This window comes from Aethina tumida, chromosome 3 (assembly GCF_024364675.1).
Source record: "Aethina tumida isolate Nest 87 chromosome 3, icAetTumi1.1, whole genome shotgun sequence".
Taxonomy (NCBI): Eukaryota; Metazoa; Arthropoda; class Insecta; order Coleoptera; family Nitidulidae; genus Aethina; species Aethina tumida.
The window spans coordinates 27,136,414-27,152,250 of NC_065437.1; the positions used below are offsets into that span (position 1 = coordinate 27,136,414).

The 15,837-nt window shown below is 31.9% G+C and overlaps 1 protein-coding gene across 1 annotated transcript in view; it reads right to left on the reverse strand.

Moving 5' to 3' along the window:
* The window catches only part of LOC109595664 (protein timeless homolog), a 121,777-nt gene that overhangs the window by 95,254 nt on the left and 10,686 nt on the right, over positions 1 to 15,837 (reverse strand). Inside the window, exons 3-7 of the mRNA XM_020011084.2 lie at positions 14,905 to 15,039; positions 14,480 to 14,739; positions 13,589 to 13,966; positions 13,119 to 13,528; positions 6,525 to 6,690 (exon numbers count right to left, since the gene is read on the reverse strand). Coding sequence (XP_019866643.2) covers positions 6,525 to 6,690; positions 13,119 to 13,528; positions 13,589 to 13,966; positions 14,480 to 14,739; positions 14,905 to 15,039 — 1,349 coding nt within the window. The remainder of the gene's footprint in view (positions 1 to 6,524; positions 6,691 to 13,118; positions 13,529 to 13,588; positions 13,967 to 14,479; positions 14,740 to 14,904; positions 15,040 to 15,837) is intronic.

Below are 15,837 nucleotides of genomic sequence, written 5' to 3' on the forward strand. Positions count from 1 at the left end.
GACGGCGGGTACACAAATTGCCGTGTGCCGCGTGCGTATCGCCAGTGCTTTGGTCGCAATCGAAATGTGAAATATGTGCGTTCGCATTTTTCCCATTCCTGTAATCATCAGTCTATTCAATTCGGTGCTGACTGGTATGCAAAAAATGAAAAATTAAATTAATGGGACATTTCTAAAATTAAACAAATTTTGTGCAAAACATGAAATAACACTTTGACTAATTAAATACATGTGCAGATGAAAGGTTTACACAAAAATAACTTCAAAAATAGCAAATTCAGGAAATACTAGCTAAATAATTGCTTAATTTGCAATTTAAATTTCACCAAAGTTTAATATTATTAAAACTCTCTGTTCCAAACATAAAGTGATGTTAAACAATGTCAGAGTACCCTTGTTGTGAAGTCTCGGTTCTTTGTGTAATGTCCTTTTTCACTTTATGTTGTAACGATAAAGTTTATGAAGATTTCCAATTCCTTTAAATTTATTTTGTTATTATTCTAAACATAATTATTACACAATTTACCAGTCAATTTTGACAAACTTGAAAAATATTATATATTAATATATATTATATTTATATTTGGTATTAATTAAAAATGCAGCATGCAGAATTTGTTGAGCAATTTTAATGAAATATTCAGATTAAGTACAACTTAATAAGTAAAATATATAAATGATTATCCACGACTTTTGACTAATTTAGCATTCAGTGATTGTTTCCTATTTCCGAAGGATGAGGTTATTGTTGGAACGAATACTTTGTTTGAAGAGTAATAATCAAATTGTTTAGAGGGAGTACAAAATTTAGAAAAATACTAGATTAAATTTGCCATTTTTAATTTAAAGGTGATTATGTTGGAAAATTACATTGAAAAAAAAATTGTTAAACAACTTATCGTACAGCCCTCGTATCACAGAATTATTACAGTATAAATTTCCAATAAACAATACGAGTTTCAGACAAAGCAATATTAAAATGAATAACAAATAGGTTCGAAGCTATATCACAAATAACTCCACCAATCAACCAATTATTCTGAATAATAATGAATAATTCGTTTTTTAGACGGCCCACCAATCAACATTTAAGCCAATCAATGACGTCCCGTTACTCGACAGTCCGCGGTCTCATAATTACAAATGATGAAAATTTCGATGCACATATTTCATGTATTTCAATGGCAAATGAAATGCGAAACATGAAGGGGTGAGTGGATAAAGATGTTATGTCAATGCGTTGTGAAACAGAGCACGACATGATTGAAAGCATGTGAAAATGATCTAATTTTATCTGACATTCGGCGGAAAAATGTTTTCTTATTAAAACATGCTTTGTTTGCTTTTCTGTATATAATTAAAAAAATTAATAAACGATCAGTCTTCCCCTAATTACCACTTGGGTCATAACAACGCTTAACAGATCGCGAAAATCACCCTCGAACATCGAGAAAAACAAAATTAGTCCTCCAATATTAATTAATTAACCCCGCCAAACCCAGTTCCTCGATATTAGCGGGACGTTATTGTTCACGCAACCCGTCCCTAATGACCGGGCATAATGTACTAATTAAAAATTTCATTTGCGGCCGCAGCCACGAAAAAGTGGCCCGAACATTAAGTGCAAGGTTTCGCAAATCCGTTTTAATTAAAAATTTCGCGTTTCCGAAGCCGACCGCGTAAAAAATGGGGGTAAATTAAAATCGGGATACCTACGAGACCGTGGCCGCGCACATTTATCATGCGGTAGGGGAAAACGTGGAGATTTAGTGGTGGTGTGTGGCCGGTCTAAAATCTGCATCCGCAGTAATATATAAATTCGCCCAAATAAAAGTTAATCCTGATTTATTTTGAACGGTTATTCGCTATTAATTAATCTGCTTTTATATTTTTACGTGGTCCTATATGCGAATTAAATTGACTTTGGGGCGGAATCTGCAATTAATTACATATGTTGGGAATTTAATTTATAAACGGAATGGAACATTATATCAATATTTACGATTACAAGATAAAAGTGGACAATTTCAATTTTTTCATGACCACTGGATCTATTTCATTTAATGACTATATTTTCATGGTACTGAAATATATGGATTCATAAGCAATTTCACAAGACCCATTTTTTTTTCATTGGATTTTTAAAGACGCATCATTGAAAATTGTATATAATTTTTTATTTTACTAAATATAGGAAAAATTCAACATCTTTTCCTCTTGAATAATTTTTGGACAATTTGAATACACATTTGGCACACAAGTTTTTCTTTCAGAATTACGATTATAATAATAGATTAATTCAACCAAAAGTGAACATATCCACAATCAATTAAAAATTAATTGATTTCGATAACTTTTTAACTAAATATAGGAGACCATAATAAATAGGCAATAATATATTTGTTTTTAAATTTTATATAAAAATATTATTTAAATGATTCCACACCAACTCTTTAATATTTCTCATTATTTGAAAAAAGTTATTTTATAACATTATTTGTTCTTTTGTTTTAAATATAATCCGTATCCGTTTTAAATAATAGAACAAGAAATTTAAATTATATAAAGTTCATCGGAAATAAAGATGATCCTGAAAATTGATTTTGAAATTTGAATAAAGTCAATTTTTTAGTCATTAAAAAAAAAATTATTTCAGCTTCTTTATAACTTGAAAATTCCATTCAAATAACATTTTTCTCTGTGAACCCTTTGCTTTTAAGACAAAAATAGATATTTGCGTTAAACTAATTTTCGTTTAAGTGGAAGCTTCCAACTGCATTAGCAACATTTTCAAAATGCTCTCAAATTTACAACTACCAAAGTATAGGGTTAAATAACTGCTGATATTTTTTTGTAGAGGTGTATTATGTTGAAATCTTTCCATAGACGATTGATTTTTCAAAAATTGTTATTTTTAGATGGCTGTAACTTTTTTCTCCACACCTCCAAACTAAAAATAGAAAACTGAGATAAGGAGAACCATTCCTATTAAAATTAAGAACTCATTTTTGGAGAACATTTTAAAAATGTCTAAGAATCAATTTTTTAGTGTCGAAAGTGAAATAAAAAATAGTCGAATTCGTTTTAATTAATATTTATATAACATACTACATGAATATTCTTGTATTTTATTTATATATTTATTTATTATTATTTTGTTTTTTTTTTGAAAAAGTTTTATTTTTGATAATAGAAATTGATGTCTTTCACTGGAAGCTTTCTTATACCAATTAAATGTATTTCCTTTAAAGTTTGGATTATTTTTTTAACGCCTCGTAGTCTCATATATATTAAATTATTTATGCAGAATTTATATAAAATGATAATGAAAATTTAAATATTTAAAAGAACAAATTATTAACACTTAGATCAATTTATGCGATAGTTGAACCACTGGCCTAAAGCCAAGGTTTTGTCGCAGTGATTATTCATAGGGAGATTATTATTAAGGGTGCCAACTTGCGGATCCTGGCAAAAAATGTAGAAAAATACATTTGAGTAAGGTGCAAAATTCAAATTTACTCACAAAATATCACTTTAAGTTACAAAATTTTGATGGTAATTTTTATATTTTCCAGTTACTTAATTTTCTTTGTAGGGAGACGCAACGGCAATTAATGTCAAAGTAAAGAAAATGATTAATTCATACACGTGAAAGCTAAAACATTTTTATGTAATTAAAACGTGCATATGAAGTTTAATTTTCACTTGGCGGTTATAAAACGGCAACACGAGACCGCTCCAATTTGATAGTTGCTAACAATGTATTCAAATTTAATTAAAATCGCAGCGATACCTTATCCGCTACTTAACGCGCTGTTTGCGATATCTATTATGTTCCGTTGCAATGTAAATTTTAATTAAGACACTTTACGCTAACGTCTATTGTTTACTGTGAAATGTTTAACAAGTTTCCGTGCGGGAAAACTCTGATTTTATTAAGTGCACCGATTCTGTCATTCCACACCATGATAAATAATTAAAAACGACATACTGGTTCAACCAGGTCGTACGACGTAATTAAAATAAATTATGTAACGTGCCCGTACCGGGCTCAAATTGTATTTTATTGTTGGAAACTGTTGCTGAAATAAAAACGGCCACGTCCGACGACTTAAAATTCAACTGGAAAATTTATGATGACGATAATTCGTCCGTGCCATGTGCATTTTTCAGTTTCAGGGGGCCGCATAATCGCCTCGACTAATTCGCGGTGTACGACGCGCCGAATAAAATTAAAAACGCCATCTCCGTAAACACGTTGTCGTATAAATAAAAATAATGGGCCCAGCGCCGCGTGATTTTGTACGGGGCGAAAGGGGCGACGCCTGATTTAACGCTCGCATTACGCTTAATTGAAAGTGAATCGTTTTTTTTTTTTGGGAATGGTGCGTTCGAATTTAACGGTGTATTTGATGGCGCACACACTTTTACACACACGGATAATGGCACTGTTGTTTCCGGCTATTTATCGTTTCGATGGGGGTGGTTTAGGATATTGGATGAATGAGGAGGCATCATAAAAGTGATACTTAAAACGTTAAAAAAAGAAAAAGTAGATTTACGATATTAATTTACACTACGTTATTACTGTAACTAATATTATAACGTAGTACATCTCAAATGGATCAGTTTTTTGATCTGATGATCTGGAACTGAAATATGTAATTTCATGAATAATTTCATTACACATTTATTTTGTTTTTAATGTTCATAATTTTATGTAAAAATAACATACGAATTTTTAAAAATATGTATATAGAATGAATCATAATTTTACTCAAACAATGTTCCAACAATTAATTGAAAATTATTGAAAAAAGTATTTTTAAAATAAAAGGCTGTTTAACCAAACCAATTTTACTACAAAACTATAAACTAAATCTCTAAAACAAATTTTATATAGAGGAAATAACAAAAATGTGAATTTCTCAGAAAATAAATTTTATAGTAAATTAGATTTTAAGAAAAAATAAAAGGTTGTTGCTAATATAATCATCAGTATTGTCACCCCTAGCAGTAATACAAGCACGAATTCGACGTGGAATGTTACCGATAGAATTGAAAAAAATCTTATTAAAACATAACATTCTAGCCAAAGCTAGGAAAGACCATCAAACAGCTTCTGGGATACATAGTATACCATGCTCTTGAGGTGTCGGTTCTCAAGATACACAATTGCTTGATCAAACAACTGGATATCACAACAGAATGTGATTAGGGAAGCACTTCCAAAACACGGAAATAACTTCAACAGAAAAAAAAAGCATTAAAGCTTGGTAAAATATGGACGCCAGTGCTCAAAAATACCAAAATCGCTAAGCAAATAAGAACGGCCAACGAGCAGAACGAAATTTCTAGAACATCAGCTATCTAAGTTATCATTTAGTTGTCAATCAAACCTCTGATGCTAGCCACTCATGCTAGCGAAATGTCAGGAAATAATTCCAACAAATATCGACCTATATACCCCAACAACTGAATTGAGCTGCACAAAAATATTGCAACTTTTGAAAGGCATTTTTAATGATTAAATCTGTGTTGTTAATTTAACATTAACACTTTGTATAATATCTTTTTTGTTGTATAATTTTGACACATCTCCGTGGAAAATACCATTTTCTCATTATTCGATAAGTATATATTCATTCATCCAAGCTTGTTGAATTGCAGTAATGAGTTCATCCAAATTTGTAAAATTTTATGTATAATATGGTTACAAACGTCAATGCTTTGGTATCTTAAACAATCCATCACAATTTTGAATTTTGGGATGTTTAGAATCGTTTCCAAGTTGAATTATGTTTATTAAGACCATCATCTATTTAATATATAAAAGCGGACTGTGTACTTGTCTATTTTCACACTGAGACAAAATTTTTCGTCCAGTTTCTCTAAATTTTTTAATAATACGAAAAATAAATCATTTATTTAGCCGTAAAGTTTTCTTGTTTCTCTTAGACTTGGTAACACAGAATTTCAAATTTTCTTGTAGTTTCAAGTCGACCATTGATTAAATAATTATAATAAGCGGAAGTCTGCTAGTAAATAATAGATTTAAAATTATAAAGAGTAATAGAAGGCCATAAAGTAAAAAATTGTTCCAATTTTCTCCATTGAAAAATAAAAAAGTACGAATTAAAAAAAAATAAATAGTCTAGATACAAAAATTTAAGTAATACAGCTCATATTTTTAATACGTTTTAATAAGTTTTTAAAATTATAGCCACTACTGTATATCAAATGTCTACCGAGGAATATTGATCAAAATTTTCTGGCAGTGTTCTGCTGATTTCACTTCTTCTGATCATAATACTTTAGGCCATATACATTCTTCAAAATTCTATAAATTGTAACAATCACATAATATTATAATTGAATAACTTTTGTTATTGTCTTTACGGTTGTGAAATAACTATTAATTGGAAAACAAATGAATAAAATTAGAATGTAGCAAAATCGATCGGCCGTCCGTCAATATCGCACTTTCAAAGCCCGCTCGAACATTAATTGGATATACTCACTTCTGGTCGTCAATGGGGACATCGGACGCTGCATCAAAAGGCACAACAGGCTCGGCCAGTTCGAGAACGCCCTCCAGAATCGTGGAGAGTTGGGGCGAGGCCTCGTCCCACATACCGTCCAGGTCTAGTTCCGTGGGACCGGACCGCGATTTAGGTTGGGCGGATGCTGCAAAATGAAAACGGCGTTTATAAGTGCATGGAATATGTATGTAATTAGGGCGTTTGCCACTGACTCGTGTTAAATTTATGGAGTGGTGCAGCTGCCGGCTGCAAGATTTCTATTTCTCTACGCGGTGCCAGTGTTGTAGTCGAAATTACAATATCTGTTGCTGTTGGTTTTAAGTTGGCTCTTGGGAATGAGCGTAGTCAGATTTTGAACGTGTTGGAGTATTAATAAATTACCATTATGCTAGTCCTGAAAGCTATTTTATAGCTTAATATATGAAATATATCTTAATATATGAAATATGGAATTGTAAATTAAATATAAATGTATTGGAAATTATAAGTTTAATGTAAGTAATACATTTGTTAGCTTATATAATTAACTTTCTGAAATATTATGTTTTAATGACGACTTGAAATCGACTTTGTGCAACTGACTTCGCATCCAAATCAGACCGATTTGGACCAGTTCGTGTATATTTAAGCGCAATTTCGAGTTCAAGTGCACCAAACCACTACCCGATAAATTATGTTCGCACGATTGCTTAAGCAGATATCAACTTCGGTAGCTTATTCAATTACATTGTAGAAACTTTAATATCCGTCACACAAATCGCCGGCGGTTCGTAAACCGGTGCATATAGCACAATTAGTCCGTTAACTAATTAAGGGAGTATGTATCTATATTATCTTATTTAGAATAAACTAAACTGACTCATGAGACATAACCAAGTTGTGTAATCAATTAATCTTAATTTATACAAAAATCTGATACATTTTAAGATGCTTCTATCAGATAATTCTGTCTCTGATATAAATTAAGCCTTCTACTGTTTGTATTTACTTGTGCTCACTAAACTACGTCGGACAAAATTATCACGATTCGATATTGGCTGCCACATATGTCGAATTATTAAACAAAATACGACCTCTTATAGATATTTATGAGTTTGCATTGTGTTCCGCAAATGCCATGTTTTACGTCAAGTTTCGAAATGAGCTTGCTTGCTTCGAACAAATACTACCTCGTCCTCGTATGTCAGCAATATGGAAATGCATCTGTCCCATAATGCAAAGTTCATACGCAGTTCCAGAAACTACTTCGATATTGCCTTGAGTTGAACGAATTTCAATGTCTCCCAGTTTCATTTACAGGAAATGTATTGAAGCAAAATAATCGTTAAACAAGTCCTCAATATCTAGAAACCAAAAAACATTTTGCACTTCGTTATCCCTCTTTATCAAAAAGCAAACAATGTGTAGTGAAAGTCATTATTTTTAAAGCCACGTTGAAAGTTGAAAAGTACATTTCACGTTTGTGCCAACTAAGAATTATTATATTTTTAATATTCTTTGAGAACATAGTTAAAACTGCAAAATATAACGAAGCTAATTTGTAAACTGCTGACTCCATGCCATTGAAATAAACTTCCCAGTTTATAAAGCCTTAGAATTTCGAACTAACAAAAACCGATATGTTCCATTGAAAACCGATATATAAGAAAATTTCCAATTTCCGCAATAATTACGTTATATTTTTCAATGAATTTCATCTTCAAACACATTCAATAAAACCACTTTAACAACATTTAGTAAAAAGCTTCCGTAATTTGAAAGAGTAATTTCTTGTTAACGAACCGACGGATTCCTTTTTATTAATTTACAACCGTATTTATTTACCATAATAAGTGTCTCTCGTTATCAAAGAATGATTTATTACACGACCACGAACTAATTGCATACCCCTAAAATTCTTTGATTTAAGCTTCTCGTCCCATTTTATGGCAATTAATCTTATTGCTCATAAATTTAATTTGACATTTCTTTTTATCGTATACTTTAGTTCGGATGCTTGCGTCTGAAAAACGGACGTCTACTAAAAATTAATTTGTTATCGAGGTTTTAATGTGCCATTATGGCGGTGGACTCGGTGTTGTCGTTTAGAGGCGATTTATCAAAACGTGTATTTTTCCAGGGGACAACCACTTAAATCTAAAGTGCGGAATTGCTTGATTAATGAAATGACTCAAGATTTGAGAACTGGGAGTCGCATTTTATTAATGGTGACTGCGAAGATGTGTATTAAACGCAACTTGGCGAAAAATGCGGCTGTACATCACTTAGTATTATTCATTCAGCGTAGAATTTAGGTAGTACAATAGCAATAATGCTGGCGTAGTGGAAAAGAAAAGATTTATTCTTCTTCCTTGACTGGTTCTGTAGGCAACAATTTTTCATGTCCAAATTCGAATTGATTTTTAATGTAGATGAATTGTGTAAAAAAGTATATATAAAATACAATGATTGATAAGGTTGAATGAGGAAATATTTACTTACATAAGTGTACTTGCAAACTTTATGAACTTCCCTACGACAATTAAGTGTTTACAATTTTTCTGACGGAAATTTAAAACTTTTTACGTCAAAAATATATATCTGCTTAAAATTTGAAGATAATAGTTTTATTTCAAGTTCAATTTGGCTTTAAATGTTAGAAACGTTTCTTAAAATGTATAAATATGTAATACATAAAATTATCTTTAGCTAAGGTACAAAATTATTTCTGATAAATTTCTAAATATTTATTATTATCGTCTATAAAACAAAAGTATACATATTTTAATCATTGATAATTTGTTAGACAACAAATTTGCAACTTATGACGTTTTTTTTAAAAAAAATATCAGCCAAAATTATCCAATTTAGAACATACCTGCACTTAAAATAGGATTACTCACAAGTACATTGTTGATCGAAAGTTAAAGTACACATTTAAAAATATAAATAGACAGGTTTTACTGATAATTATCATAATATTTACTGTAATACTTATCCCTATAAATCATTTAACTGATATTTATAGCAACATGGATCAAGAATTTTTGTATTCCTTCAAAATTCGCCATAAAGAAATAGTTGTCCAAACAACCCGAATCAAATAAAACTCAAACATAAAATAAAATAGATTTTTTTTATTAAAAATATCACCTCTTCCAGAATTCTATCCAATAACATAAATATATGTTAAGATTGTTGATTTCTAACTATTGTATAGTAAAATCTTCTAAAAGAAATATCAGTTTGTTCAATTAAAGCTTATTATTTTGTATTTTTATAATACATATTTATTAAAAATATTCCCTTCTCCTAACCTATAACATAAATATAAGATTGTTGTTTTCTAATTATTGTACAGTAAAGTAAATAAATATATGAATAAGAATTTTTGTATTTCTTCAAAAATCGTCTGAATGAAATAACAGTTTGTACAAAGAACTAAGATATAATAAACTAAATCAATATGACAATAATTTTTATATTTCTTCAAAATCTTCTAAAAGAATTAGTAGAACATTCATTAAGGTCTCCACATTTCGAATTATAATATAATAACTAAACTAAATCAATATAGGTATTAATATATACCGTATCAAAAATGATGAACGTGTCTACTCGCATATTGAGACGGAACATCAATACCCCTTTGTAAACAAAAAGGAAAGATATACATGCAATTATGTGGGCGGGCCGAACTGACTGGAGGGGATCATTTGGTTTTGCTGCGTTTAGCATGCGGTTCGTCTCCGCAGACGAGTCGGTGTCTTTGAACACATTATTTAATTATTTTTAGTTTTTTTTACTTATGCATTTATTTATTTAATTTAATTTTTGGGATACATTTTTATTTTGAAAAAAGTAGTTTATTTTTAGAATACTTATTTTTGTTTTTGATATACCCTCAAAAAATATTTCATTTTACAGATTGAAAATTATACAAAGTTACGGAATTTAAATGGAGCATCCGAAGAACTCGAACTACATCCCTACGCATACGGAGAGTTACTAAATGCATTCGCAAAGATTAATTTACATTGTGCGCCGGCGCGCTCCAGCACAACGCATTGTCTCTGAGAGTAGGGATTCTTACTACCGGGCAAAACTTTACTCTCTTTGTCGTGCATCCATCTCTTACAACATTCAGACACGAAGAGCATTTTTCGTACTGTATATATATATATATTGCATAATAAAGTAAAGATATTATAATAGCGATAATAAAAAATATATAACATACAACTATAATATATTTTTCTGTCGTGGAACCGGGGAGCACAATACGTACTTTCGACCGAGGTATTAAGAAAAATAGTATACACTACACGGGAAAAAAGTTTGAGATTCCTGCCCTGCGCGCCATATTGCCCGAGGCGTAGCCGAGATAGTAAGAAAAATAGTATACACTACACGGGAAGAAAGTTTGAGAGCCCTGCCCTGTAGTGTAAAATACTATTGTTTTACTTCTATTATATACTAATAGGCAAAATGGCTCATTCAATTTCAAAAGACCCCAATCAATATAGAAATAAATACTCTTTAACAGTACTGTATGGAACCGATGAATTGATAATGTGGAACAGCATAAGCCGTACATACCAACCTCAATTAGTAAAAAAGCGCGTAACTCGTGGAATTTTGGTGAAACCGTTGCATACGTCTCTGTTTTTCATCGAAAATCGAACAATAAAATTAGTCGCACTGTGCGTTGTCGGCATAAATCAGGATCCATGTGACCACACCGTGTCCCGGGATACCAGAACACGTAATGCAACATTTTTTGCAACCGACACCTACTAATTGGGCCCGGGACGAGAGGAACGTTCATTATTTCGGATGATGCGGTGGCGGCAAACGCAACAGATTATTTGGAGCGTTAGATTTCGAGATTTAATTTTGTGTGCCAACGGACAGTTGATTTCACATCGATTATAATCGATTCATCATCAGATAAGCAATATAACTAAAATAAAATTTTAATAAAATATTTTTAATTGACAATGCAATAACTAAATATAAATATTTATGTTGTAAATATCATTGAGTCGTAAAAAACAATAAATAAAATTGAAATTTTAAATGGACATTTTTAAAGATAGAAAGTTAATTTAAAAAAAAACGCTGAAAATAACGGTATTTAGTTAATTAACAATTTTATATTCAAAAATATTACTTATTATTAGCTTATTAACGAAGTACTTACAAAGTAAATATAAACGTAGACGATAATTTTAAATTATCTCAATTCCTCTAATTATCTTGATATTAATCTACATTTTTGATACAAGGTATTTCGTTATTATTATTTTTAGAATCCACTTTAAATTGGTTCATTCGAATGAAGTTCAAAAAATAAAAATCTACTATATATATATATGCACATCTGTTAATTTAACTGTTAAAAGTTAATTTTCGAAACTAGATGGCGTCTCCAGAAAATTGGGTAGCTCCATTATTTTTTATTTGCCCAGATGAAAACAATATATTTAACGAACCCAAGCAGCTATTCTCAATTAGAATAATAATTTAAATTTCCTGTACCATTAATCCAGTAAGTTTCTTCAATGCACCAAACATCTGACGCCAGCTTCCTGGATAATTCGTAATTTATATTTTACGAGTCCTTTGCTCCTGCAAAACAGCACAACCCGTCCGTATGGACTTTGGTCGCATTATAATTCATTTCCCCTCGAAATACCATCGGACTGACAATAAAATCACCATGAATATACACAGGGAGAAGTTATTGTTGTTTTTTAATTTATAAATCTGGGCGGGCGCCATGACTCCTTTGTGTGCTTTTTCCTTTTGTCATTCAAATCGCAGCGACCCCGCAAGAAAGATCAAGTTTTAAGGTTCTGTTGCAGCTGAAATTTAATCTAAAGTCTGTTGATTGTGTTATGCAGTAGTCTGGGGCTTTAAAAATGACGAAGTTCCTTGAGCACTTAACTAGTTTCTGGCACAAAATGGCACTTTTTTTAAATTTACTAATTTCCGCGGCTGAAATGTATTTAGAATTAAAATTGTTAATTCATTTAGTAACTGGAGGACGAGATTTGTTTAGAAGTAGCTTTAGAATTTTAGAAATATTTGCTAAAGCTTTATTAGATGACGATGCACTAGTAACTAGTTGACATAAGCAATTATTTATGGGCAAATCTAAACAAGTACATAATAACAATTAATATTCATAATTTTATGTTTAAGTTATATATTAGCCACCCTAATCAGCCTAATTTTGTATGTTTTTGCAGTATATTAATTACTGATTAAAATCACCAAAAATAATTATCTGAAAAACAAAAATTTGGATCTAATATACATACAATAGTCCAATTTTCATATATAAATAAATACTCATTAAATTGCAATACGTAGATAAAATTAATTTATCTTTATCTCTGTTTTACTTTTATACTCTGTCACTTGAGATTGACTTGATTTAATCGAACCCAATATTTTAAATTAGTAACGTCATTCAGCAGCAAGTGATAATTGATTTTATTAATGTCTCTAATTGATTTTGCAATATTATCGCAGTCGTCTCATAGTTCAAAATTCAGTCAAAAAAGATAAATAAATAATAGAACTTACATTTGGTTTTCTTCTTCTTTCTGCTTTTCTTCTGAACTAACACAGTACCCTCCTTGCCAGCAAAAGTTTCAAGCATTTTCAGAAACAGATGCTGCGTTTCTAACAAATCTTTCAGATACACATCTGACATCTTCAATTCATCGTAGTTGACCAACAACGTCAGTATAAACTCCCTGTACTCCATCACATAAAATATGTTACTCTTGATAACTTTCGAAGAGTTACGGACTGCTTGGTCGTCAGAACGGTCCATGGCGCACAGAGTGGAGAAGAGTTCACGGTAAGCGAGAAGGGCGAGATGAAGACGTCGTGACCAAAGTCGAAATTTCTTCTTGTCGGTGGACATTAGGTCGTAGTAGTTTTCGCTCTGCTGTTGTACGTAGTGGAAGGTTTGTACGGACATGGTCTCGCTGAAATATGAAACTTTAATATTAACACCAAAGTGTAATTTTATTTTCGACCACCCTTACCTCACCAACTTAACTTCAAACTTGTAACACCGATTAAACTCCATGAAGAACCTAATTGCCCACAAATAATAAGACTCATCGTGAGCCTGAGCTTTAGCCCTGGACAAGTTGTCCTTTACGTGATACATCATGGTGTTGTACGACCCATTTAAAAACTCGACACAAAATTCTTTTAAAAACAAACGAATACTAAAAGCCGATTTTCTTTCCACAGTGGTTTCTTGCATCGGCAAACGGTTTTTGGGAGTCTTCGGCTTCTTTTTGTCCAAGTCGAAACTAAGCCCGTCCAACTTCTTCAACGGTTTGTGGTAAATCAATTCGTTATCACTGATCGATTTCATCGCCTTTACTACATATGTACCGCCAAAACGAGAATGTCTGCAACAAAGAAATTAATTTAAAATCAATTAACTCTTGTTGCGATTATTTATGTTATTTTCATAATTGCGTTATGCAATTTGAAATAGGTCGAGGGAAAACAAGGAAATATCTCCGTTTACAGCGAAATTGCAAGGTAATATTCAATTACGCGAGGCGAGGGCACGGGAACGCTTTGTTTCCTGGAGATATTTCACAACAGAGACAGAAAGGAAAAAATGTAAGCGAAACCATTCGCTGAAAGAGTTTCGGGTGTGGTTAAGGTGAATGAGAGAAACTGCATTTCTCTTTGTAAATAGTCGTCGTTATGCCACTCGGGAAATTCTCTAGTTTGAATATAATGCATTCATAAAAATGTTTATTCCGGACATGGTCAGTTTCAAGAAATACCTTTGTGCTTTATCGTTTGTAAGTTTCAAAGGAGTATTTTATACTAATAAAATAATTTATTCTACGAAAATAATTATATAAGATTAAATTTAAGACTACTTCACGTGCATAACAAAAACTTACCTTGTTCCAGTGTACGCCTTAGCTTGTTTCCTCTTCTGGTTGCTTTCTTTGTTCCTGATAGACAGAAGCTCAGCTTCGTCTCTAAGTTTTTCGGTTTGACTTCTCTGTAGAGCTGCAGAGGCCAGTTCTGAAGCCTTCTGTTCACGAAGCATGTATGATAGGATTTCCAAAAGATGCATATAATATGCTTGTTCATTGGTGGAACTGGTCATATAAAGAATGATGTCCAACATTCCCGACTGATGGAGAGCCCAAAGAACCTACACGAAAAATCTTAATTGTTAACAAGAACGACGCCGTTATACAGTTGTTGGGAATAATCTGATAATAGTAATTTTATGGTTCATGTGCGTTTCTAACGACGACCGAAAATCCCATTCTCCCCAAATTAACACATAATGATTAGTCCCCGAAGGGCCACACACCTGGTCGTGGACGCTGGCATCATTGTCCGTCCTCTTCTCGGCTATCGGGTCTGCGGGAACGTACAGGACATTCCTGATGAGTATCAGGATCCTCTCGATGATTAGGCTATTCTCGTCGCCGCGTTCCGTGTAATCCTGCAAAACAGATACCAAAAACCCTTTAGGACTCCCACCGACTAATCAATTTCAATTATTTTGACATTGCCGTGCGGTAATTATGATGTAGTGGCACTAGAACGGAAACAAAAAGACTATTTCAAATGTTTTATTGCCACAATTTTCATATGACGTGAAGTAATTTAATTACATCAAAATATGGATGGTTAGTTTTTAGTTAATACATATTAATTTTTATACATGTATCTGTTTAAGCAAATGATGCGAAACAGAATTTCAAATATTAGTACAATAACGCATATAATAGTTTATTTACATTGCATGTTTATTTATTTGCATAATGAATTTATTAATTTCTACACGGTTGATCCAGCTGCGCATCGGTCTGTTTAGAAAATACGTTTATAACATTTTCAACTCTTTGATCTCTTTGCAACTGGTTCCAGTAATTAGCATAATTGCATACGGAACGTAAATTAACTCTGCAGGGTTATTTCAATTTTCGCAAATAAAATAAATCGGTCACGGAACTAAAGTCAATTGAGCACTACACTTGTCTCCAAGTGTCACTTACCGCTTTCAACACTGTTACTGCGTTTGTGAAATGCGAAAATAGAAGTTTCTAAAGTCTCATTTCGTGTTCCAATTAAAGTAATAAAATACTGGTGAACGTCGACGAAAAAAGGATGATGGTGTTTACACAATCTCTAAAATTGAGTATGGGACTTGTCGATTCAGGGTGATTGCTCGTTATAAAAGAATTTCCACTACCGTTTTTATTTTTGTCGTTGATTTTTATGTGTATGGTCGAGATGG